The sequence below is a fragment of the Hirundo rustica genome, chromosome 10 (genome assembly GCF_015227805.2).
Source record: "Hirundo rustica isolate bHirRus1 chromosome 10, bHirRus1.pri.v3, whole genome shotgun sequence".
NCBI lineage: Eukaryota > Metazoa > Chordata > Aves > Passeriformes > Hirundinidae > Hirundo > Hirundo rustica.
The window spans coordinates 11,533,294-11,558,929 of record NC_053459.1 but is presented as its reverse complement, the minus strand read 5'-3'; the positions used below and the strand labels follow the sequence as shown (position 1 = coordinate 11,558,929).

The 25,636-nt window shown below is 38.1% G+C and overlaps 1 protein-coding gene across 2 annotated transcripts in view; it reads left to right on the top strand.

Annotated features, from left to right (window-relative positions):
- Window positions 1-25,636, top strand: part of SLC9A9 (solute carrier family 9 member A9) — a 176,419-nt gene that overhangs the window by 101,053 nt on the left and 49,730 nt on the right. For both annotated transcript variants that reach the window (XM_040074349.1, XM_040074348.1), the window contains exon 12: window positions 3,714-3,867. In XM_040074349.1, the coding sequence (XP_039930283.1) occupies window positions 3,714-3,867 (154 nt within the window). The remainder of the gene's footprint in view (window positions 1-3,713; window positions 3,868-25,636) is intronic.

The window sequence follows — 25,636 nt, the reverse complement described above, 5'->3', positions numbered from 1 at the left end:
CCTGTCCACATTTAATGAATGACAAAAATAGTCATCTATCACAAAGAATTCATTATCTTAAAACTCAAGGTCATCTCTCCAAAGCTACTGAAGCAAATTGATGCCTTCTGATCAACCTTGCTGTGCTCTTGACCTATTTTAATTAACTTTTTGGAAACCCACTTCCCAGGAAGCCATTGTCTTTCAATCCATTGTCCCCCCATCTGTCTACGCATCCATGACAGTTTTGTTTTAGAGGCACCTATAGTATACCTGAGAGGATTTTACATAGCAGTAAATAAATATCCAACTTGGACAGTGTTAGTACTGATACTCAGATCAGACATGGTCTTCGGCAATTCCTTAAACTTCAGGAACTGTTTTACTTTAAAACTTGAAATTAGAACACTTAAATTCCACAGACCTTTCCGTATGTATTCCAGCTCGATGTTTTATTTTATTGATTTTGTTAACCTTGCAGAATAGTTTAAAAAAAAAAAAAAAATCCAGAAGAGGGAGCCATGTTCTAGTCTGATTTGCACATCATCCCCCGAACTGTTAAAGATCATCTGGCTTCCGTAGTTTTTTACTTGTACAAGCTAGAAATAATCCCACTTGACTTTCTGATGCTAGTTAGGAAAAACTCACTTATAAGCTAAGAATATCTGTTCAGTAAAGGACAGAAATGCAGATCCCCCAACGCTATTGGTAATATAATTTTCTAAAATTAGAAACTCAGCACCTTTTTTTGCTTCATTTTCCTGCTTTTTATGCAAAAAAAATTATTCCACATTTATATGGATAAAAGTTCTTGATTGACAGCCTTGATGTACAAAGATCCATTTAGCCAGATAACGAGTGAAATACAATGTGCTACATTTCAAGCTTCCTCATCAGGAGTACTCCACATCAGGGGGCCTCATTTGTGCCTACGTAATTCCAACTCTCTAGAGAGCAGCCCAGCAGTTCATTTCTATACCCATTCAATCCTTCTGCTAAAAGCTGCCACTGAAAATGTCAGCTAATTCCGGCGAGACTGGAGTGAGGGATGATGACACATCCAGCAGGAGCTGCCTTTCAGCCCCACGGCTGCCCTGCCATTGTTCCACGGGTAACTTGGAGCTGTAGATCCCTCTAGTGAGCCTAGCAGGTGGCCAACTAGACAACAGCATGAAAAACAGCTCCATATCATTTGGTATCTAGTTCCTGGGCTCCATTTTGGCTTTTGGTTTTCATCAGCTATAGAGTGGAAAACCTTCTGAAATCTCTCTTATTCTTTAACTTTTCTGTCCTCGTTTTCTGCAGTCGAATTTCATTCTCCACAGAACAGGAGCAGAAAGCAGCCTGCAGCCAGCAACGGAACGTGAGAACTCACACGCATTAGCTTTCCAGGACAATCAGGCAGCTGAGAACTGAAACAGTAGTATTGCAGGCTTCTAAAATGTAAATGTTAAAATTCTCAGAAAAATAATTTTTAACTATTTTCAAATTTAAAAATCTCTATTTTGTAGAGAAAAAAATCTTTACATTATAATAAAGTAATGGGATATTATGCAACTATAATAATAAAGACTGTCTCTCATGCTGCCAGCAGCTGCACACTTCACAGAACACAGGATCCAGAGATTTTCTGTGTAATTCTATATTTAAGACGCACCAAGACTTGTGCTTAGTTACCAGTAACATTCTTCGTGCTGTAAACTGATCATACTTCGTATAGTAACAAACAGAGAGGACAATGGCTGCCAGAACAGAGACACATTTCTGATGAGTAAACAAGACATTCAAACTGAGTTTGATGGAAATTACAAAGATCAGTAGCAACAGTCATAGAACAGTTTGGGCTCGAAGGGACCTTTAAAGGTTATCTAGTCCAACCCCCTACAAGGAGCAGGGATATCTTCAACTAGATCAGGGTTCAGAGCCCCATCCAACCTGCCCTCGAGCGTTCCCAGGGATGGGGCATCCACCACCTCAGTGTGTGTTTTACCACCTTCACTGTTCTGGTGTAGCATCACATTCTAGCTGATCACAAAATGGCCTTCATTCACCACAGCATCACACATTCAGACGTGGAAAACAATGAATTTGGGGTTAGCTTTGTTTTCTATCTTATCATTACCAAATCCACCAAATATTTACTGCTTGTTTTACTGCCACAATCACCAAAGTGATTGCTGAGAAAATTGCTGAGAAAAGCAATTAAGGTCAGGCAAGCACACTGTTGATTAGCATTTGATTATACCTTACCCTACAAAGACCTGTCCTGAAGTCATTAAGTTCTGCTTTTTGATGTGTATTAATAAGTTGAGGAAAGGTGGAAGAGTTTGGCTCGGAGGTGAATTATGGAGCATTTTGATTTATCACATTCTTTATCTGCTTCTGCCACTCCTCTAACGATAAATTTCAGAGGGTGGATTCACTTCGACAACCATTTTTAATCATGATTCTTGATAATATTCCATTGTAAATGAAAACTTGATTAGTCCTTTATACAAGGACTAATTAAGCCTGAGCTTCTCAAATTAGGTTGAACATCAGCTAAAGTGAGCAGTCCAACAGTCTCTGCTCATGTGAAAAAGAAACGTTTTAATGAATATTTTCAGATAGTGCAACTCCAGTCTGCTCTTTCCTTGCAGAAATGGCTTTGTGCTGTGCCCTGGATAAACTTCTACACCAAATAATTGGAAGCCCAGCTTCTATACCAAATAATTCACATTCTAGATATGTAATCTTGAAGAGCTTTGGAGTTCTGGGCCAAAAATAGCTGCATTTAGCAGTTAATTAAATGATTCTGCATATGTCATCAGTGCCTTACAAGAGGTTTGATTACTGGATTTAATCTCTCAATACTTTGCAAAGTACTTTTTGGACTCAGAGTGTATTGTATGCACATAACGACTTTGCTCTCTACACTTATTTTGTGAAACTTTTTATAAAGTACATTTAAATATAAATAAATAAAAGGCATTGGAAAATATAGAGTATTTGTATTATGCATCCTGAGGACTGCAAACACTAGCTGGCTTTTTCCCCCTCAATTTTTAAACATGGCATTCTGTCAAGGCCTACTTAGCCACCTTATTACTAACTATGGGGCTGTTTTTTTAAACTCATTTAGCTGTTTTCACCACCTTTGTAATTTCTTGTTTATTCAGTCGCTATGGGTATTTAATTCTACAACTATTATAACAATGCAATTACATTAATTTATTCTGCAACCCCTTCTAGATATTTAAAATCATCTTTGAAAACTATTCATTGTTTTTAAGTAATGTTTTTTTCTGACTAGTCTTAGAACATTAAATTATTTTAAAGGAATATATTCTATATTTTCAAGGAAGAAATGAGTAACATGGTACTGAGTTTAACGTCAATCCTCTTTTTCACTTACTCCTGACTTCACGAGTAGTTCCACTTAACACAGGATATAGATTTCTTTTTCAACCTGCATTAAGTTCAGATTACTACTCAATATGCAATTATTCAAGACAAATAATTCAGTGGATGTAGAGCAGAAGTGTGATTATTGTGTGAATACGAGAGCGCTTTCATTGCGTACTTTTGCAAATTTGCTGCATTAAATCCCACCCTTTCAGTTAGCACAATTCAGTACTTCATAAGCAGGATTATGATCTGAACATTCCCTCTGCCCTTGGAACTGGGTTTGGACCAAAAAGATTCAAATCCCATTTCTCCATCCCGTTAAGTTCATCACCCTTGTCCCGTTTCAGGTTTACGCGGCGCGATTGCATTTGCGCTGGCCATTCGGGACACGGACTCCCAGCCCAAGCAGATGATGTTCAGCACGGCGCTGCTGATGGTGTTCTTCACGGTCTGGGTGTTCGGGGGGGGCACAACACCAATGCTCACCTGGCTGCAGATCAGGTCAGTACTGTCGGTACAGCATCAGCCAGCAAACGCAGCGGGACCCCTACCCATCAATCACTACATCCTTAAAGCTTTCTAACGCTTTGACATGCGCTTTTTAAGAGCTTTAGCATGCACAAAGGAAGTATTTGTGTACCTGTTAGAGGCTCCAGACCACAAGGAACAGCTTCTTCCTAAGTTTGCTATGGGTTTAGACGTAGCTCAGACACATCCTTGTTTCCTAAGAGTTTTTCCTCACTACTGCTCCTTTTAAACACCATGAATACATCTTAAAAGCGTCCTCCTAGCTGCCAAAGAAGGCTATGCAGGAAGATTTTGCCCTCATCCTAAAATCTGTAGTTATTACACAAACATGTAATAAAGCGTGTATTTCTGATTATAATGAGAATATGTTGGAAAAATCTTCCTCCACTGCTGCCTTATTCAGGCATTAATTTATTAAACATTGTTTTGTACGTTCTTCTTCACTATATTATTTTTTTAATTACTTCATAGTCACTTGTATTCACAGAAAACAATGAATGACAAGTGAGGTTAAATGACAAGAGAGAGGGAAATAGAAAACTGAAGTTAGAAGGATCTAATTTAAATGCAATGTCTGTCCAATTGTGCTTTTGTGAAACCTAACTTTTAATAATGAGCGTACTCATGCTGGTTTTATTGATTCTGGTTACTTCACAATCCATTCAGAACTCCCTGCTGTGATTTGCAAGATCACCACAGAAAACTTCAGTATCAAGATAGGCCTGCAATTCACAATTCCTTATCATGTATTCTATAAATAGAAAGTTTTCCTTGTTTACAAAATGATGTCTGATTACAAGCCTTCATGTCAGACTCTGGCTATAAAAAAGTAGCTGAAAATAACCAAATTGGGGCTTTTACAAAGAGCACAGATAAAACTTGCAGACAAAATAAGGAGTAGCATACAAGTGTACTGGATAAACGTAACATGCAGACATCCATGTACAGTGTGGAGGTTTTCTGTTTCTGTGACAGCTTGATTCTTCTTCATGACATGTCCCATAATGTCAACTGTAATGTCCATTACACTTTGGATACACTCTGGCACTATCACTCATCTTTCTGAGATTTCCCACTTTTTCGCTGTCAGTCAGCAAGAGTTTTCCTATGTGGCAACAGAAACATGGATGAGGAAGAACTTTCTCATTAGATCTTGGGGAGCAAATCAGGCTGGGTTTCTATAACAGGAGATAAGGAATAATGCTGAGAATACAGTAAGGGAAAAAGGCTGTGAGCAGTAGTCAATGTGCAGTCTCAGAGCTTGGGTCACTAGATGCTCCTCATGGTTTAGCTCTCTGGGGAATTTTTAAACTGATTGTGAAGTGCTTTCGATAACAAGCAATTGAATTGGATGCAATGTCATTTCTTCTTCTACTTAGTGCTACCCAGAGGTGGAAAGCCCCCCAAGACCACAAGTGAGGAGCTGACTCTCATATTAACTGTTTATACTGTTCCATGCACATGCTTCTTGCTCTAGCCTCTTGCACAATAGATTTCGCCAAAGACACTGAAAGGAGACAATCATTATTGATTTGAAATGCTCATCTCTGAGGATTTCCTCAGAATCCCATGAGATCTGCCAGACATTTTTACCAATAAAATAAACCGGGGTTTTAATCAGGATATAGATTTTCTTAATATAAAGATTATACTAGGTTCATAATTGCCACTTAATTTCTTCCCATTGGAATATATATCTTCATAAATTATGAGGAGGTCAAATTGAGATAAAATTTTAAATAGACATCTTTAATTACAAATTTATCTTGAGGCTCTGATTTCTCCCTCTAGCGAAGATGTTCAATTGTCTTTATAATTTATTACACCTCGATGTGGAAGCTTGTCCTTAGCTACCAGCATTTGTCTTTTATAGTCTTAAGTAATTTTGCTAAGTAATTGTATTTCAAGGTGGTGGTAATTCATAACAGTTGACACTTGTATAGAATGTGGCTGATGAGTTTGCTGAAAGAAGTTATGAAGCTGTGGCAAGTGACACTAGCATGCTTGGTGTAGTCCCCCAACATGCTGTGCCTGAACAGCAATTCTGAGCTGCATCTATCACCATGGTTCTTTAGAAGAAAAAGATGGTATTTTTCAAGCTAGTTTGGAGGCTTCAGCTCACAAAGCCAAGGGAAACTGCATTACAGAGTACAAAAATTATAGGATTGTCTCCGAAGAGATTTATTGGAATGGGTTTGTGTGTCATCAATTATAGAAAAAAAGGGGTGAAGCCAGGGAAATGCTGCAACGATGGCTCTGAGCACAGAAGAGGGGGACTGGTCTCACAGCAGCCCTTCATGATACAAACATCCCTCAGGCTCCTTCCCAGGGCAGTTTGAAATTTTTCTGTGTGATTCCCCAGTGCTCCAGCGAGCCAGATCTACCACTATGGGTCACATCTGAAGCACGGTGCTAGCTCAGTTGATTTCAACAACTAAAGTTATTCACCTTATCAAAATAAAGTGCTTACAGGAAATTAAAAAATATATGAGTGGTACAGGGACTACTCTGGCTGTCCCTGCATAAACTATAAGATGCTGAATAGGTAAACCTTCTCAGGAGAGAATGATCAAAAACAGTATGATCAAGCAAATAACAGTCCCAAGTAGGGAGTGCTTTTTTTGCCAATCTTTCATCATAAAATGATTATCCAGCAGATAATATATTTAATTGAACTGGAGACATTCAGAGACTAATAGAGAGGACCATGCAATTTCTGACTCTATTTGGATGGATTGAATCTTATTCATATGCACTGTTTTGTGTCCCTTCTCCCTCTGAAATAGGCTCCAGTTCCCATCACTAGTTCAGGAGATGCAATTCTGAATTCCTCAAGGTCCATCAACTCAGTCTTATCTTAGAGATAAATGCTTCAGTTTATATGGTACAGACCAACTTACCCACAGTTTAGTGGATTTAAAACATAGAAAAATTCGTCATCCATTCAGTTCAAGATACGTAAAATTAACATAAATCAGAAAGAAGTCACACCAATATATTGACCATTTGCTCTGCCATACAGTGTTAGGGCAGAAGACAGCACTCAGATCTGTACAGCCTACTTGCTGTATATCGTTGCCCACATATTATATCATGGTTCAATTATTTATTGCACTCTCCGTAATTTAAATTGTGGAGCTCTCATAACAGTGACCAGGACTCTTGGTGTATAAGGGAATAGAACAATGACAATTTTTAAATAAGAATAAAAATGAAACTTCTGAAAAAAATCAATCTTTGTCTCCATAATAACTGGAATTCCTATATTTTTCCCCATCTCCTCACAGCAACAGCATCAGATCTGCGCTTTTCTTTTTCAGTTAAAATTTAACATAACGTAAATATAATCTGTCACTCTATTTTTAGAGAAAAGATTAGGATGTGTCCTCAGAGATAACTACCAGTTGATTTACTCCAGGAATATGTATGGCTTATACAATACTTGCAAATTGTTGTTGAAACATATAGTAAGATACACTATCAAAATCAGCCACGTGCTACCGAAAAAGGCTCAACTTCCATCTCCCATTTAATGCAGCAACATCAGTCAGCTGTTTCACAAGAAACCAGCTAAGAGCTTTTGTAAAAAATAGCCTAAATGGATCCCAGGAGTTTACTAAGTTTAATAAGTTTATTAATAAGAATTCTTGTTCCCTTTTTTTAACAAATGAATTATATTAAAACATATATTCCTATTAAAACTCGATCTTGAATCTAAGGGAAGTTCTTAAAGCCTGCTAATGATAGAATGACCTGCTAATGACAGAATTTATGTCTAAATGCATCCATATGTCAAAGCATGGTTTTAAAAGAAATCCATACCAAAAATTCTCATTTTACTTCTGCATTTACTCATACACAGCAGCCTTCAAAACAAGTCTTAAAATTCTTGGCAAAGACTAAATATTTCTTAACTTTGTTCTAAAAGAATAAAACACTCTTTTGGAAATGCCTTATTTATTTTACCTGTCTCCTTTTGAAACACCTGAGAGTCTGAGTTTCAGGGGGTGTTGAGTGTTGCCTTTCTGAAAATGAGGTCATATTTAAAAGTTCCCAGTTGCCTGGTGCAGTAACTTCGCACTTCCCAGCACAGAGGCACGTGCACGGTGTTTACACCATTGTCAGCTGCCTTGCTGAGGGCAGAACTCGCTGCACCCCATTCCTAAATAGTACCTTGCCTTTTGACTTATCTGACAGTTGTAACAGGAAAAAATATTGCTTCTACTCCCCATGTGAAAGGACTGCAATATTCAGTTCTTGGCAGACAATGAATAAACCTGGATCAGCATGTGAGAATAATTTCTTAATACATCAACACCAAAACAGAGAAAGCCATTTAAGTTTGCAGTCAAATTGAGCTGTTCAATAAATGTGCCTTTAGAGATGTTGAGCATTACTTCCTAATGCTTTTGGATATATGATTCCCTTCATTCCCCATGCTCTGATTAAAAATAGAGAGCTACATTTTACAGTAAATCTGCACTGATAGGTCTGAGGATAAAGGATTCTCCTGACAGGCAGAGCAAAAATTCAAAGCTGTTATTAAAACCTGTCCTATAAAAACATTGTGCTAGGTATTAGGTCTTGTTTGTTTATCATCACCTTCTGTGTAAAATGTTTTTCAAGGAATTTCCAGACTCTTTGTGCATCTCTTTGCATCAGATCTTCAGTTAATAGGAAGAATTTTATTCCATATTCTAAATAAATACTAAGCAGCATTGAGTAGTAACTTTTACTACTATACCTATCTGGCCATTGCTCTTGGTAAGAGAGCAAAAGAGCTGTCTGTGTGCCCTACTGCCCAAATCACATCATTTCTAGTTCACCTAAAACTTCCGTTCCAAACATCCAACTTTCTCTCAATACTGAGGCCTGGAATACCCCATTTTTGGGGGATGACCAAGGCTGACCAAACTCACATTCTCAGCAAAAGCGTCTCACTTAGCAGAAGTAGTGAACATTTTGGATCCTTCAGTATCCAATAGTTTGTTTCAGCATCAAAGGCTAAGACGGTGCATACGTTTACCAGAATGGCTCATTGGGGATGTAGGTGGGCAGTGGGATGAAATGCTGTGCCTTGACTCTGTGTGACTATGGATGTCTACCACAAAAAACCCCAGAACCTGGTTAGTAGAATATGATTCTGTGTTTATCTCAGCCCTTTAACAACTAGTTATAGGCTGCTGAAAGACAGAACTTTATGGCCAGAGCAACCACGTTAACAACATGATCTTGGCCAGGATTATAGCACTACTGCTTCAATAAAAAAAATACTCTTTTCATTATTGCCAGACTTTATAGTAGCGTTCCCTGTGTTGAGCTGTGCTCAAAGGGGTGCTGCAGAAAGGCACTGGACAGAATGGTCTCCTGACAGGTGATCTGGGCAACGAGGCTGCAGCCAACTGAATCAAGGACTGGTCCTGCTGCCTGGTTAAGAGAAGCCTCTCCAGAATATTGTGCTGCATCACTGAGTGCTGCTCTGCTCATGGAGAAGAGCATGAGAGAGTACATCTCCTTACAGGCATTCCTTATGAACTAGAGTCAAACTGGAGCTTGATCTCTAGTGCCTTTCATTTATTCCTAAATTAAGAGAAAAAATCTTGGCTTACCTTTCTCCCTCACATGGGCGCACAAGGATTATCCTTCCTGAAACATGGCTAGTCCATGAGACACTCTGAATGTACCAGCCAAGAGTTTGTATGTACTTATCTTCAGTTGATCCATAATTCAATACTTAGAAATTATTATGAACCTTGTTAATTGTTTTGCTTGTATTCCTTTGAACACATTTTCCTGTCACCATTTGTCAAGAAGAAGGAAAGTCAGTTTAGAAAAGAAGGTTTAGCTAAATGTTTTTTCTGGCCTTGGCAGGTTCTCTCTTCTATAATCATATTCCTTTGGGTCATATTTCCTCTATAGAGTCCTGGAAAATGGTTTCGTTGAAGTGAAGCATCTGTTATTTACTGGTGAAAACAGTATCTTCAGCTGTAATTTGTAAGTGACCACAACATAGAGGTGAACAGTGCAATTAAAGGCAGGATATTTTCAAGCACAGTTGTATTTCTGTGCACTTTGTACTGGCTATTATTTTGTTTTGTGTTTAGAACAGTCATAATCAGCCTAACTGGTGTTCCCTCTCAGTAACAAATATAGCTCCAAAACACAAACTTTGATCTTGTTTGCAGGGTCATATTGCTCTTTAGCCATGGTACAGTATGCATTTAAATCACACTGCAATAAACACTGCTGTTGAGAGGCCAATTTCAGCCAAGTCTCTTCAGCCCACTGAGGTTTTTTTCACCCAGACACTCTTTCAAGAGAGATCACACTGTCTTCTTTGCCTGGAAAAGCATTTAATCCTAAAAAAAGCCTTCTGAAATCCAGAAACAGCTGTAATTTAATGTAAAAAGTCTAACCATAAATGCTGCAACAGTTTTTAATATACTGTCCTTAGCTGGCCAACTGTCTTCCCCTGTGAACATCTACAGGACAGCCTTCTGCCTGACACCTTTTTTACTGATCATAGTTTGAATATTCCTGCATTACCACTAATGGCATGTACATGAGCAAACGTTGCTGACCCCAGGCTCTCCTCAACTTTAGGATATTACTGATCAATGTGCAGACTCTCAGGTCACAAAATCTACACTGCTGTTTAAAAATTGATTTTCACAATTGAGAAGAACACCTTGAAAATTATTCAAGTAAAACTGAACTATCAAGGAAGCTTTTGTATGTTCATGAATAGCCCAAAACAAAGGCTGAGAGGCAGTGACGTCCCAGAGTTATTGAAGGAGCATTATCTTCAAGATACCTTGTTTTGTTGAGGAGCTCCATCATTGTTCACACACTAATATTCTGGATACAACAGAAAAAGAGTAATCTGGGATTCACTTCGGAAACTGCATGGCTGCCAGTCAGTCTCTGCCCACACAGTAACTCGCCTACCCAGCAGGGTGGGGAACAACTGGTCCAGGACAACAGTGGAAAAGACAGAGTTTCGACTTCAGCTACAGGACGCTGAGCCACTATAACTAACTGTCAGCTATTTCAAGTTTAGCAAAGAGATCACTGTCTTTCAGCATCTGAATAATTTGCATGGTAATGGATTGATTACTAGTGGCATGGGTCACTGAGAGCAGAAGATCAGATTCTGGTTTATCGCTTTGTTCCCCTTGATCCCGTCTAATAGCACAGACTAAAATACTGAGATAGAACTGAGACAAGAATATTTTCTTAATACAAAAATATTGCAAGATGGGATACTTTTCCTTTGCTTGGTGGTTTTTGCCACCAGTTCTGGATTTGTGGGTATGTAAGCACTTCATACGTATGTAGTAACTACAAGAAATAGCAAATGGTCTGGAGCTCCTGACTAAAGTCATAGTGGAAAGGCCTTCTGCTTCAAACCCAGAGGAGTTCAGCATCACACATGAAATTATATTTGATCAAAGAAAACATTTTTAGGGGAACACCCACACTGAGAGGGCTAAGATGATAACTGCTTTTGTAATGGTAGCTAGAGCACGATTAGCCTAGGAAATGCTATAAATCAAGAAGCACTATAAAATTGGACATTAAATGTATTGGATGTTATTATAAAAAAGAAATTGGATAATTTCCTTTCATTTCTATCTGAAAATGAGAAATCATCCAAGTAATGAATCTCAGTGATCTCCTGAAATGCCTGTCATTTATTTGCAAGGTACTTCTCTGCAAAGATAAGGTGTGCATTTGATCTCTCGCTGTTATTCACCACAGCATTTTGTCAGAATAGCACTAAAGACTTATAAACATTTGTGCTTGATAACAAAATAAAAGACTAAAATGCAGAGGACGTGGATTTTCTGACTTCAGCTGTGAAGGCAGTCCAGAACAGACGTTGAATAGAAGATTTTGGATTGCATCTGTGACTCGTGCATGACTTGTACACAACTCCAGCTATCAACTCTCTTGGTCTTTATTGGCCAGAGGGGTCTAATTTTGAGCACAGTCTCCTAACAGGGCAGACAGCTAAATCCCACCTCACGCAGCTTGTATTTCTAGCTCCACATGGCCATTCAAAACAGAAAAAGAAACATAAGAAAGATACACTTTTATTACTAGAATATTTGATATAGGAAAGAATGAAAATTCCACAACAAAAAAAAAAAATCATGCATTTCCGTTTACTAGCAACAAATGGTAAGATGAATGGTAAGATGAACTTTCCACTGGCCAAAAACCTTGAATAGTTCCAGAAAATTATAAATAAATCTCTAATTTGGAATATAATCCATCCAGCTAGATTTGTGTCAAACTATTTAGTTTATCCTATTTTGAAATACTGTTGCTTTGATATATCTGAGTAGGCTAAAAAGAGTTTTCTTCCATCTAATGCACTAATTTTTTTCTCCAATTAAAACTTTTCCCCTTGTCATACAAATGGTAACTGCTATGCAGCAGTCAGTATGATGAAGTTCTTCAAGTTACAAATAAAGAATCAAACAAACCTATCTGGAAATAGTGCTAGGGAACATCCTAATTATTTGGAACTCTGGACTGAGACTGATGATTTATTGCTTTCTACCAAAATATCCCAGATTAATCTGGAGCTCTAACTACTACTGTCAGAATTGAAGTGGTGCAAGCATAAACCCAGTTTATTCCAAGCATATGCCAAAACTGTGTCACTTGAAGATAAGCAAAAGGCACAGAAAAATAGTTCGGCCCTTTACAGTTTGAGATAAATGTGTGGTATCAAACTGGACTCTAGAAAAAAATAAGGATCACATTTACTAAGATGAATCTTATATTCCTGGTCTGCAAGTATTGAACAAGATACTGCTTAATTCTTTCTGCAAAATTAGTGCTCTCAAAACTCACTGAACTTCCATATTTTAAGAATTGTGTGATACTGTCAGCTGGAATAAAAAATAGAAGGGGATGGAATTAATGGTTTTCACAAAACCACTTAATGGTTTTTGTTAGTTTGCATAATTTCCAAATTGTGTACATTCATTCTTCTCCTGTTTTGCTTGACTAAGAATACTAGAATTTGTCCCCAAAAATATGAAATTAATGTTTCATTTAGAAGGGATAAAAGTTTTCAGCATGACTTAAAATATCATTTCAGTAGGAAAAAAACCCAAAATTTTTCAAATTTTCTCAGGTTTTTTGAAGCTTTCCTGTGGTCTTCCTTTCTGTTATCAAATATTCCACCAAGTGTAAAAACATTTCATGACATTTTTAAACTCTACATGAAGGAAAAAAACTCCAAAATATACCTTGTGTCACCCAACAAGAATAAAGGTGCTAACTGGGAAGGTATGGGGTCTTACAGGCCCTAAGGATCTTATGAAATATATGGACTATGGCATAAATATTCTAATGAAACAATAGTGAACCTAAAAAATAAAAACATTACTGGGTACATCTGTTTTGGGTCCTCTGGTTTGCAGAGGAACTTTGTGGCAGAAGAGAACTGTGACTTCAGCTTTCATGAAACTCACAGTTCTCATGGAACATTCCTCTGGAAATTCTGAACTTTAAGTTCTTTTTTAAAATGTAGAGTGGAAGAACAGGTCTGGCATGCTTGATAACAAGCCTATCAAATTTTTCCAGAATTAGTTGAATGTGAAAAGTTAATTAAAGCGGATATTAAGTAATCGAGGCTCTGTATGGCAGCCTGGGCTTTTAGCTTTTAATAAACAGATAATTACAGTGTAATAGAGACTTTTGTATAGTGAGTTATCAGGAACAGCACAACAGTGACTGGCTGGTCAGCATATCGATGAGCTATAAACGAGAAAATTACCTCTTATCTCAGCAAGAAATACTCGATTTCAGTGTCCTTAAAATTATATTCTGCTTCCGAATATTTTACCTCTTCAAATAGATACACCATTTTGTTATAGAGACAAATACCATATAAAGGAAACTTGAAAGCATACATAAAATGCTGGTGTTATATGTCCAAAATATTTGCTATGCAAATAAATATACAGAAAATATGTTTGTAGAAAAATTTATGTCTAAGTGCTTTTTATGTGGAACACCCAAACAGGAATCCTACAAAACCACTCTTTGCTGATCTTATCATCCAAGTAGATAAGGTGTTGTATAGGGTGACCTTGAAACTACCCAGTTGCCTTTGCTATCCACTTATTCATGAGCACTGAGCCTGGTCGGAAATCACAGTGTGGGTTCAGGGAGCCTGCCTGCATCTTGATCTGAATCTTTAATCAGCCCCTGAGCTCTTCTAATCTCCACCCAAAGGATCCCTACAAATGCCATGGCAGCCTGTTTCCCACCTAGACACAGCAGTAGCAGCCTGCTCTCCCTCTTGCCTGCATGGGCTTGATGTTTGCTTCCTCTGCCTCATCAATTTCATCCACCCTTCTGGAACAGCTCTAGCCCAAACCTCACCAATTCTGCGTGTGGGTGCATAAGCATCATGAGGCAAGGAAAACAGAGGGTAGAAAATAATTTTAATTCACCGGAAAATGAGATAAAATGATTGTGTAGACTGGTGACTAATGGGTTCACTAAGGGGGTGTCAGCTTCTATCCAAGCAAGTATTTCTGTTCCATTCAAATGAGTTATCAACTAAAATACAGTCATCTTCTGCAGAGTAAAGTTCAGAATCCAGGTCTTCCAGTACCCTATTCAGTAGTGAACAGAAGACTGATTGCTCACATGCTTTCTGATCTGGTAACCCTTAGATATACATATGCTTGAATTTGAATTCTACTTTCTAAACTTAATTCCAAAAGACAGTCTGCAGCCAACGTACTTTCTTATTTATGCTCAATGCAATACTGGGAATAAAGACATTGAATTCTCTGTCAGAGCATTGTATTGCCTTATGACTTTGAAATCTAAGTCATAATGGATGTATGACACTTTCTTATTACTTCAGAATTATAAAAAAGCTCCCCAAGTTAGATTAAGCAAATGTTGATACAATTTATTACAAATATCTCAACTTGTATGTCCCATAAAGGAGTAATGATACATTTTAAAAAGCAAAATTAATTAATCTTTTCTTTGTTTCACAAAAGAAGGGAAGTAGGCTCTTGCCTTTCCGGATGTACATGTGGCAGATGCTTTAGTTGTGGGCTTGGCAGTGCTGGGTTAATGGTTGAACTCGACAGCCTTAAAGGTCTTTTCCAATCTAAATGATTCTATGAATCTATGGAGAGTTTTAGGCATTAGACTTGCCTTTCAGCTCTGAAGTTTACTGGCTCTGCTCAGTAAGGTAGGAACCTGAAGCAAATACCAAAATATCACACATTTATGAATACACCGGCAGAAATATCACATTGCCTGAAGTCACTGGCCACAGACAGTAGTTAGAGCCCCAGGGAAGCTGAGTGGCAGTGGAGAAATGGGGACAGATCCTTAGCTGGTGCAGGCTGTCATAATGACATTCATTTATTTTCTTGGCCTGTAGGCAGAAGTATACTATGCTTTCAGAATCTCTGATCAAGGCAATTTCTCACTCTACTCTCTCACTTTGTCGCCTCTTAATCTCAAGCAAGCTATTGCTTTCCTTGTCATCACAGCTAGAATTCAGATGTTGGCTCATAATTGCTGCACATAGCAGTTTATTTTATTTTTACAAGAAGGCAATGGGAATGGAGTCCTTTTCTTAACTATGATGCAGCAAACACCTCCCAACACACTACAAAGCAACACAAGAAGCTTAAATAAAACTGTGAAACTTTATAGCACACTCCCTATCTCATCCTCCCAGCACTCCTTTTCCCCTGCACTCCTTTTAAACTTCAACTGGGTGCTGCAGGCTTGTTGCTCAAGCTGTATATGGCTATAGAGTGAAGAAAAAATAAAATCTAAATTAAAAAACCCCAAACACTAGAAACTTTGAAGAGTGCCTTCAAATGCACTTGTGAATAGAGAGACTTTAATTAAAATGAAGGTGTTTTACCAGTGTTTCCCAATTCATAAGTAGTATTTGACAAAGGGATGATTAACCCTCCTCCTGGGTGCTCATGAAAAGCTTGCAAGGACTGATGCACGCAGTATGAAAAAAATCTCAAAACAGCACATGTTTATGAGAGAGCCCCCAGCAAACAAGGCAAAAATGCCAATTTGGTTCATTACCAAAAGCAAAGTAGGAAATTTTTGACTTGAGATCAACAGAATTAGCAGAATCAGGAGGTTTGAAGCCACAATTGAGTTGCTGACGCAAAAGGAAAAAGCCAATATCAACATCTGAAACCTTTGCTTTGCCAGAATAAGAATGCTCAAATGCAAAACAAATGCCTGATGTTTCCTCAATTCTCCTGAATAAAATGTAGCAATACAAATACATGTATACAAGTTCAATTTCATCTCTGTTAGGGCACCTTTGACCTTCTGCATCATTTACATTCCGTTTAAGCTCTTATTCTCCCCAAATCAATTAATTTTTCCCAAATCATACATATTTAGATATGTGAGTAAAAACAAACAATTCAAGAAAAATGTGAGTAAAAACAATTCAGAACAACCCCAAGCCTACAATTTGTATTTAGTGTACCTTCTGAACTCGACATCTTTGGATGCTGTGAAATAAGGCCATTTCCTGTAGCTCTTGATAAACACAGCAACTAACACAAGTGTCTATCTTCATTGGTGGCGTTGTACAAGTAAAAGTCATCCCCAAACTGAAAAGGAAACAACCTCCCCCGAACAACACTGTCCCAAAGCCACCTCTGCTGCTCCATGAGCCCTGTGCCACTGGCAGATCTGACAGTTTTGGATGACATCTGGTCCAAATTTGCTAACTGCACCAGAAATATTTTTTTTTCTCTGAAACCTCTGCAGCTCAAGGGCTTGGAGGATGTCTGTGAGCATGCACACATGCACATTTATGTCAGTAACAGCTTTGCACTTCCTCACGTTGCAAACAGTGCAAATACATAGATCATAAATAGATAGGTATCTGTTTTAGATACAGTAAGTTTTTGTATGAATGGCTGAAATATTTTAAACAGTCATAAAAGAGCTAAATGTATTGCTTGAAACTTGTAAGGATGGCCAAGTTCCTTAAGGAAGGATTATATTGAAAAAACAAACTCAAAATCAACAGAAATCTGCAATGTCTAAACTAAATGGTGCAATTATCAGAACAAGTCATGAAACAAAAACAACATGGAACAGGAAAAAGACTAGATAAAGCAAAGCACACTTTTCCAGCACTTCTGTAGTCACTCCGTCAAAGAGACTATTTTGCTTTAATTGATGTTTGCTATATCAGGAGGATATAATGTATGTAGGTTTGGATTTTAAAATGGTATAGTAAAAAATTAAATAAAATGGGTGTCTTTGAGTCAATATTTTATTCCGTATGGCTGAGAAACAAAGTGGTAGAAAAGAAAACTTAAATTTTCCATTAAGCAGTCTCTTAGAACATTGCCTTCAGGAAAGACACTACTGTTCATCCTGCTGTATTTAAAGTGGCTTTAAAGAGTTTTGACACAAACATGCACAGGTGTTATTCTGCCATTTAAAAGAAAGGGTAATAATTACTGGCACTATGCCCATCAGACAATGAACATTCAGGCAAAACTCTTCTGTTTAAGTACCTAACATCTTCCCGGTTCTGAGCCCTTTTTCCTAGGTAAGGAAACACAGAAAGATCCTATCAATGCTTACTCAGATTATGCACTGCAGCATCTCTCTTAGGAGCAGAGTGACCTCAGCTCTACACACCCTTGCTCTGCATGGTCTTGAGAATTCAGAAATGCCATTTTGATTTAATCTTCAATTAATAAAAACAGTACAGCATATCTTATATGGTATGCAGGAGAATATGCCTTCAACCTGCTTTGTACAGCCTTGGGTCAATCAATCCATACAAGTCCTCACTATAATTCCCTGCTGTTCTGTGCATTTCAGACAGCACTTAGGGGAACGTATTTCAAAGCAGGAACTAAATATGATCTTAAACGATGCAGCTGATTTACAAACTTCTTGTGAAAAGAGTAGCCTAAATGAGCAAATGGGTGACAGCTTTCATGGCACCAGATCTCAGCAGCAAAAGCAGAGGCATTTACTCAGCATGTTTTGGTTGTAATGTGCTTTGAGCTTGACCAGCGTTACTCTTCCCTTACAATGGCTCTGTGCACAACTGCTCCCAGGACCAGCTTCATATGATAAATTTCAAATGTCAATGCAAGAGATGAAGTATATAATATATTTTTCCCTATGCTGTGAGCCCAGGGAACTTAAGAGTTGGTCATCTCATTATTTAGACTAATGCCTCAGGAGGATTTAATGTTTTACTTTGGGTTAATCACATTAGCAATAATGTAATGCATCTACCATGGCCCGGGCTTCTTTCCAACATTGTGCTGTTTATGTTCAAGGGAAGTAAAGGAAGAGACACCTAAAGTGATTCAGAGAACAAAAATTTTACTGCTCTAAAAGCCATTGACATAATTCATTGGAGGGAACTGTTATGTCTGAGCCAGAAATTGACTGATCTCATCTACAGGATTTTGTCAAAATACATCTGCGTTCAGTTTCTTTTCCTCGCACAGATCTTCTCTAAAACCAGTTCTCATTTTTCCTCGCTGACAAAGTTTATTAATAGCCTAAGTAAGACACCAACAAAACAGGCTAATTCCTTAATTTTTTTGTTTGTTTTGAAAGCTCTAGTCATCTCCATGGAGTTCATAAAAGTAGCAGTTAGGATATTTACTATGTGCAAAAAGGATACTTTCTGTAATGCAGTGGTGTTTCTGTATTTTTGCAATAACTGAAAATGTATTTTTAATAAAGTTCCAGGAATTTTTTTTATTAATACACTTCCAATATTGGATAGAGAGCATTTGATCTGTAGACTTCCTCACAACATGGGGAGAGAGGCATGGTAAAAATGAAATTCTTAAAGCACATGGAGATTGATCAATATTGTGTTTTCTTTACTGCCTCTTATTGAAAAGATGATACTGACTTATTAAAGAAATATGGGTATTGATCTAGTATCGATACCCAAGTGTGCCAGACAAAAACCCTCTAACAGTTTAAAGTTAGAAAGTGTATGTGTATTGTGACGAAGGGCAGCGTTCGGGGATAGCTCCCAAATACACCCCGCAATTTACAGGTGATCACAGAGTCCTTTTATTTACAAAAGCATTGAATACCCAAAACACAAATGCATATTCATAACCCTGGGTACATCCCGTTCCCCGCTTCATATGGTAATTAGCTAAAAAGCCATTAAGCATTAAGTTTGTTCTTTGAAATGGGTCAGTGGTCCTTTTCATGGGGAGGGGTCTCCAAAATGAGGAAGTAAAGAAGTCTTCCTCGTTCTGACCTTTCTACCTTTTCAGTGCAAATGTGATGAATGAACCCTTGGTAGGACTCCTGTTTCCTGTCTTTGTGACTGTTCAATGGGTTTCTGGGCAGAGGAGGCCTACGATTGTCTTATGTTCCTAAAAGCTATTTATCAGTTTCTGTATTCGTCATCATAAACACAGCTAACCAAACATAAAGTTGACAAGTAATCAGTTATTCTAATATGGAGGAGTGATCCCAAATCCAGTTTCTCTTAGTTAATTGCTAACTATTAATTTCAGCCAAGCTTACCTATCTACTTTAGTTAATTTCAGCTAAGCTTATTTCTAACTAAAATTTTAACCTCTCTAAAATCCTTAATTCTCTAAAGTTTATGTCTCAATACACAGATTCATCTGTGTGTCTAAACCCCTCCATTTGAAACATCTTACGTTAAAGCAAAGAAAGCACGAGTAGCTCCTTAAGACACGTAGGCTGGGGTCAGTCCCAGTAGGTGTTATTGAAAATACAAGATCTTTGACTTAAAGTAATGGAAATCAAAATGGATCTGCCCCCTTTTTTTTATTCCCCCAAAAGGATAAAGATTTTGGATGGGAGGTATCATTATCATGATGAACTTCCCACACTGTGCTGTGATTCAGTATTTCAAAAGCTCACCTTTGTCGGGATTAATTGGGTTGGCACTCAAAAGAAATAGCATCATTATTACCAAAAAAGGGATCCAAAGCCATCCTTTATTCAGAATCAATGCTACATCAATACTATAATACGATATCTAGAGATTCTCTTATTCTCTGAGTCCCAGTTCTCATCTACGATATAAAACTTGAAAACTAAATTGCAAAATGACATCTTGCTGAGAAAGTGATAATTGCCCTGTGTATCTCAGCTAGTACCATGCACACTTCTCATATCTGAACTTCTCCTGCAGCTTTATAAAATTATTCAAGTCACATTATTTTTCATGTGTTATTATTTTTCAGTTTCTCTGATTGGAACACAGTGTTCCTGAGTGATGTGACCTTTGTAACCACATCTTTCTCTAGAGGTGTCTCCATCTCAACTAAGTCTGACCAGATTTTTTTTTTCCAATCTAAACAAAGAAAGATTTTAATAATTTATAACATTTTGATATCAAATAATCTACTGTTAGCATGAGAGTTTCATTTTAGAAATTTTCTGGCAGCAGTTTTCCTCAATTTTCAATTTACTGAGGGTTTGGGGTTTGTTATTTTTTTGTAACTATGACTAAAAGTAAAAATTCAGGAGGATCAGTCCTCTCAAGCTTTCCCATCCTTTGCCCATAGATCTACGTCTAATTGCCTACAAGTAATCACCTCCCTGCTCGGTGAGTGCAGCGCCTATTGCCTGACTGTGGCCATGCCTCCTTATAACCCTGCTCTGGAACTCCTGCCCTTCCTGCACTTCAAAACAAGAGGGAGATTATAGACAGAATCTAAATGCTCGAAAAGCAGTCGGTAAAGTGCTTACCCTGTTCTACAGGCCTCAGGTTTTACATAAATGAGCTGCATAAAACCATCTCTTTCTTTCAGTTAGTAAATGACAGCAATGCCAGTGACTGCTAGTCTCCAGTTAATGAAACCCAGGCTGATGAATGATGCCTATTATAAATTATAATTATAAATGGAAAGTTAAAATGACCACCACACCGCAGTATAACTCAGAAATGCTGAGAAGCTGGAAAAACATCAGGGAAAGTGTCTTTGGAAAGACGCAGTGCAGGTGTAACCCTGCTCCCTGTGAAGTCAATGCCACCAGTGACATCGCTTGAGTGGGAGCTGTGAGACCTGTTCCCAGAGCCCTGGGGAAACCTCCCTTCACACACTGCACCTCAGACCCTGCTCAAAACCCACTGGGGGCATTTAGGGTAAGAAGGAATGAAAAAACCTGCTCTTGTGGTGCAGGGAGAGAGGAATGGCTCACATACATGCACGTAACACACTGATCAGTCCCTGCCGAGGAGGGGAACAGTACAAAGATTTGTCAAACTGTCAGAGGGATTTGAACGGTGCCAGGTTCCAAGAAAAAACAATTGCATCTGAGATACATTTTCCAAATAAGGATATAAAAAAACCAAAGAGGGCAAAATAGTGGCATTTTCCACATACTTTAGAACAGAAAATTTATTAATCTAAACATGGACTACTAAAAATATCATTTCATGACAGATTTTTCTTCTCCCTGAGGCAGAACTAGGAAAATAAAACATGCAAGTGAATTGTTACTCAGCAAACTCGGGCTATAAACACTGAAGCAGAAGGTGATAGCTGGATCACCTACAACAGTGCAATGAAAGGTACAGGAACAACATATGACATAAGATATATAAATAGGAAGACCAAAGTCAAAGAGGGGGGGAGAGGGGAGGGGGGAGAGGGGAGAGGGGAGAGGAAGGCAAGGGGAAGTAAAAGAAGCAAAATAGTGTTGATCAGCTGATGTCCCAAGAGGATGCTTAACATTGCTGCCAAGAGTCCATGGGTTTCACTAGCTGTCTGTGAACCACATACTGAATATGTTGAATTATCTAATTATTGTGAAACCCAAGAAAACAGTTCTAGAGAAAGCACGGAAATCAAATTTCCCATGTATTCACTTTATATCAGAGGCAGGAAACAACAGTGCATTTGGATCCCTAAAGACACATGTACATATGGACACAAGGATGTAAAACTTTTGTAAAGCCCTGCATTTTTGAAAAACACTCTTTAAAACAGAAACCCCCTGCAGCCACTGCCTGAAGCTGAAGAAGTGCTGAGCTGACCTGCCGCCTTGTGCTGTGACTTAAATCTCCTCAGCTCGCTGTGAGTAGCGTGATACTGGGGTAGAGGGGGTTTGGCACAGTCAGTGGCTGCTATTTTTCCAATTTGACATGGAACTCGACGTAATTTGTGTAATCACTGCGTCTGTGGACATAAATATACAACTTTCACTTCCCATCCAGCTAGATTTGGTCATCTTTGATATAATAAACCTGAGTGTCATAATAAACAATAACACCTTTTATTCTGTCATAGAATCTACTAAAATAATCTTGCCTTAAACCTAAAAACTCATCTCAGTTCAGACATTGTCACCAGAAGTTTATTTTATTTTGGTTGCTGCCAACTTTTATGCTGTTTTTTTTCCAATTCTATTCATGTGCATCGACTCTACTACAAATGATGATTTCTAAAAATTCTACAGAAGTTAAATTATGTTAATTTGATTCAACTTAGACTCATATTTTTAAGCAAGAGGCCTGATTCCTCTACAGGTGTATTCACACAACACAATAACATTGATAATCTACTGTGCGTGCCAGAAGTTTATAGGGATGTAAATCACTGCTGCTCAGGATGCTGCACTGGAGTGCCCTGCTCCCATGACTGCAAGACTCCTGACAGTGCATTCTGCCATGCACATGTCCCTTGTGACTCCAAAGGGGCCATACTATTTTAGCGTCCCTGCCCCAATTTAGGATAAAATAGGATTATCAGAATGGAGAATCAGATACCAGCAACCTACAGATCCAGTTCATCATTCTGGCTGCTCTGCAAATAAGTTCATACCGTAGATGCAAGCCATCATCTGTTTTTAAACTTTAGCATTTCCTTCACGCAGCTGCACAGCTATAGGAAAGTGGTAAAATTTTATGCAGTGACATTACCCTCAATTTCATAATCTTTTTGATACTTAGGGTCACATCTAGAAACTATAACTTGTGAATCTCTTACAGACCACTACAGTTTTTTCTTCAGCCTTATTTTCTATTTTCATTTATCCATTATCTTCATGCATTTCATTCCACCTTTATTTGGACACCACTTATACAGGTGTGTTAATAAAACTGTCAGTTCTGCAACCAAGCAGTTCTCCATGTGTCCACCAAAAATGGTGCATAGGCTTTAACCACAGAACAAATGCTTAGCATTTAAAAAGGTTATCTTACCAGTTCTACAAAATTCCAAGCTCCAAAGTCAAACTATATCACTTTCACCTCTTACATGATTCAACATTAAAATTATACTTTTTGTCCCATTTCAGCATGTTGCGTATAGAAAACATGAGCTACATGACAAACAGCTGTCATAACCATTTAGGAAGCATCATTTACCTGATAATTTCTTTTAACCCTCCTCAGCATGAAATTAAACTGATTTGTTCTTTCTGCTGTGAGATACAAGTGATTACTCTTGCCTTAAACTTAAACTGAAGTGTTTTCATTTATTAACAAAAATCATCTCAAGCTGAACTTTGAAGATCTATATTCATGCCATAATTCCTCATGGGTTTATGTCAATGAAATACTGTGCTATAAAAAAGCAGATGTTTTTGACAGCATCAGTTCACAGAAAAATCAGCATGTAGCAGGGATAAAGCAATCTAGAAGCAAAAGCAGATTTTAGGTATCACTTTGTTAGGAATACACATCACACTTTCTGCCACATGGAGAAGAATAATGTCCCGAGAAATCATTATTTATCCTGAAGGTTTTTTAATTTCAATTACAATGATTTATTAGAGATCATAAAACAATCTTTTTTTGGATTTTGCTCATGTTTCTAGTCTTTACAGTTAATAATTTTGTACTGAGTGCAATATGCTGATGATGGATAGCTACAAGCTGGAGATTTATTCGTGCAAAAATATTCAAGACTCCTGTTTCAAATGCTGTTTAATGGCTATCTTTGAAAATTGGGTTCTAAATCACTTACTCAAAAAACCCTTCCTGGGATGTGCAGCTTTTGTGATGTTAGCTGAGGCTTACAGATGGGTTTAGTTACAGTGAGACAGCCAGGGGAAGGCTGAGGCCATTGCACTGACAAGGTGAGTCCTTCCAGTGAAACCTTTCACCAAAGATGCCAATATTGTTATTAATTAACTTACAGCAGCACTCTTGGAGCTCTAAACAAAATCACAGCTGTGCTAGTTTTTGTACAAACATAATAAAGGATGTGTACTTACAAGCTAAATACACAAAATAGGCAAGCAACAGGGTGAAGGAAGTATTGTTTTTCCCCATTTCATAGTATGAGGCCAGAAATGGATAGAAATGCCAGACTTTTCACCTCTTGCACTGCCTTTGTTTCCGCCCTGATGTAGAAGACACTAGGCTAATCCTGACCCTGTGTGACACCTCAGTGATGTCCTGTTCCATCGGGTACAATTTACCATCCTACACTTGGATCAGGGGAAGATTGCTGAGTGCTTTAAGAAACATTTCTCTTTCCCAAGCTTGATCTTATGTTCAGTAAATCATTAGCTACATTAAATAATACAGATATAAACAACTTTTCAAGGGGCTTCAACTAGATAGAATCAATCCCATGTTCTCAGAACAAGTTTTTAAATAGAAGCAGTCCTGGCTGCCTCAGCTGGAGCACAACTAGCCCATGTGAGTCTGTGGTAGTTGCAAACCTGACTAGGCAGGACTGCAAGCAAGATTTAACTTGTGTGAACCAGGCTCTGCTGTGCCAGTCCAGAAGGCCTATACAGGCCCAGAAGGATCATTTCAGTAATGAGAATTCAGATTTCAGAAGAATGTCTCTAGTTGCAGATTTCCCAGCACTTAAAGTGAGGGAGGGCTGAGAATCACACTTGTAAGTATAGACACCAACAGTTCTGTTCTGTGTGCCTAGATCCTCATGAAGATGTGAGTCTATATGGGGTTTTTTGTGCCTTCACTTTTGAAAGCGGAGATTTTTATCCTACACTGTTGATTTTGTGGTGATGTGAGGGAATTAAAAGTTTACAATGCCTGAATAGTGATTTACTACTCAGTATTCCTTGGGATTGGGTGTGTATTTCTTGCTGCTGGTTCCCCTGACAATTTGGGATTTATCTTTCAATCCATTTTCATTTCAAACCATAGAATAAAAGATGCTATCAACTGCTTCGTATTCAGTGACAAATTCCTTTTCTTATTACCAAACACATTCTGACTCTTGCTTAAAAAATGATGCACTTGATGGCACACAGGGATTTAGGTCCCATCCACTGCAAGGGCTACTCGTGCAGATTAATGCACAGTTCCCAGCAGTTCTTAGGCCTAATTGCTAGAGGATGCCTGAAGTCAAAACCTTCCCTTCCAGATTTTGAGCATAGCAACTAGAAGCATTCTCTGAAGCCAGGTTTTGATCCAGTCCTTATTTAAAAATAAAAAACCACCACGGCACATGCTCTACCACACCCCAATCCCCCACCCAAAAAAACCCAAGAAGGACTATACAGAGAATCTGTAAGGCTTTTTATTTCCTTCCTATCTAGAGCATTTGGACCTGAGATATTACTAAAGCCTATCTAAATACATAAACTTCACTGCAGCGTAGAACTGATTAAGAAGTCTTTGCATTTGCCTTCATGGAAGAATAATCATCCTAATGTTTAATGTATAGAATAAAAAGATGCAAAAATAGGCAGAAATAAAAGCTTACAATATCTCAAAGACAAACAA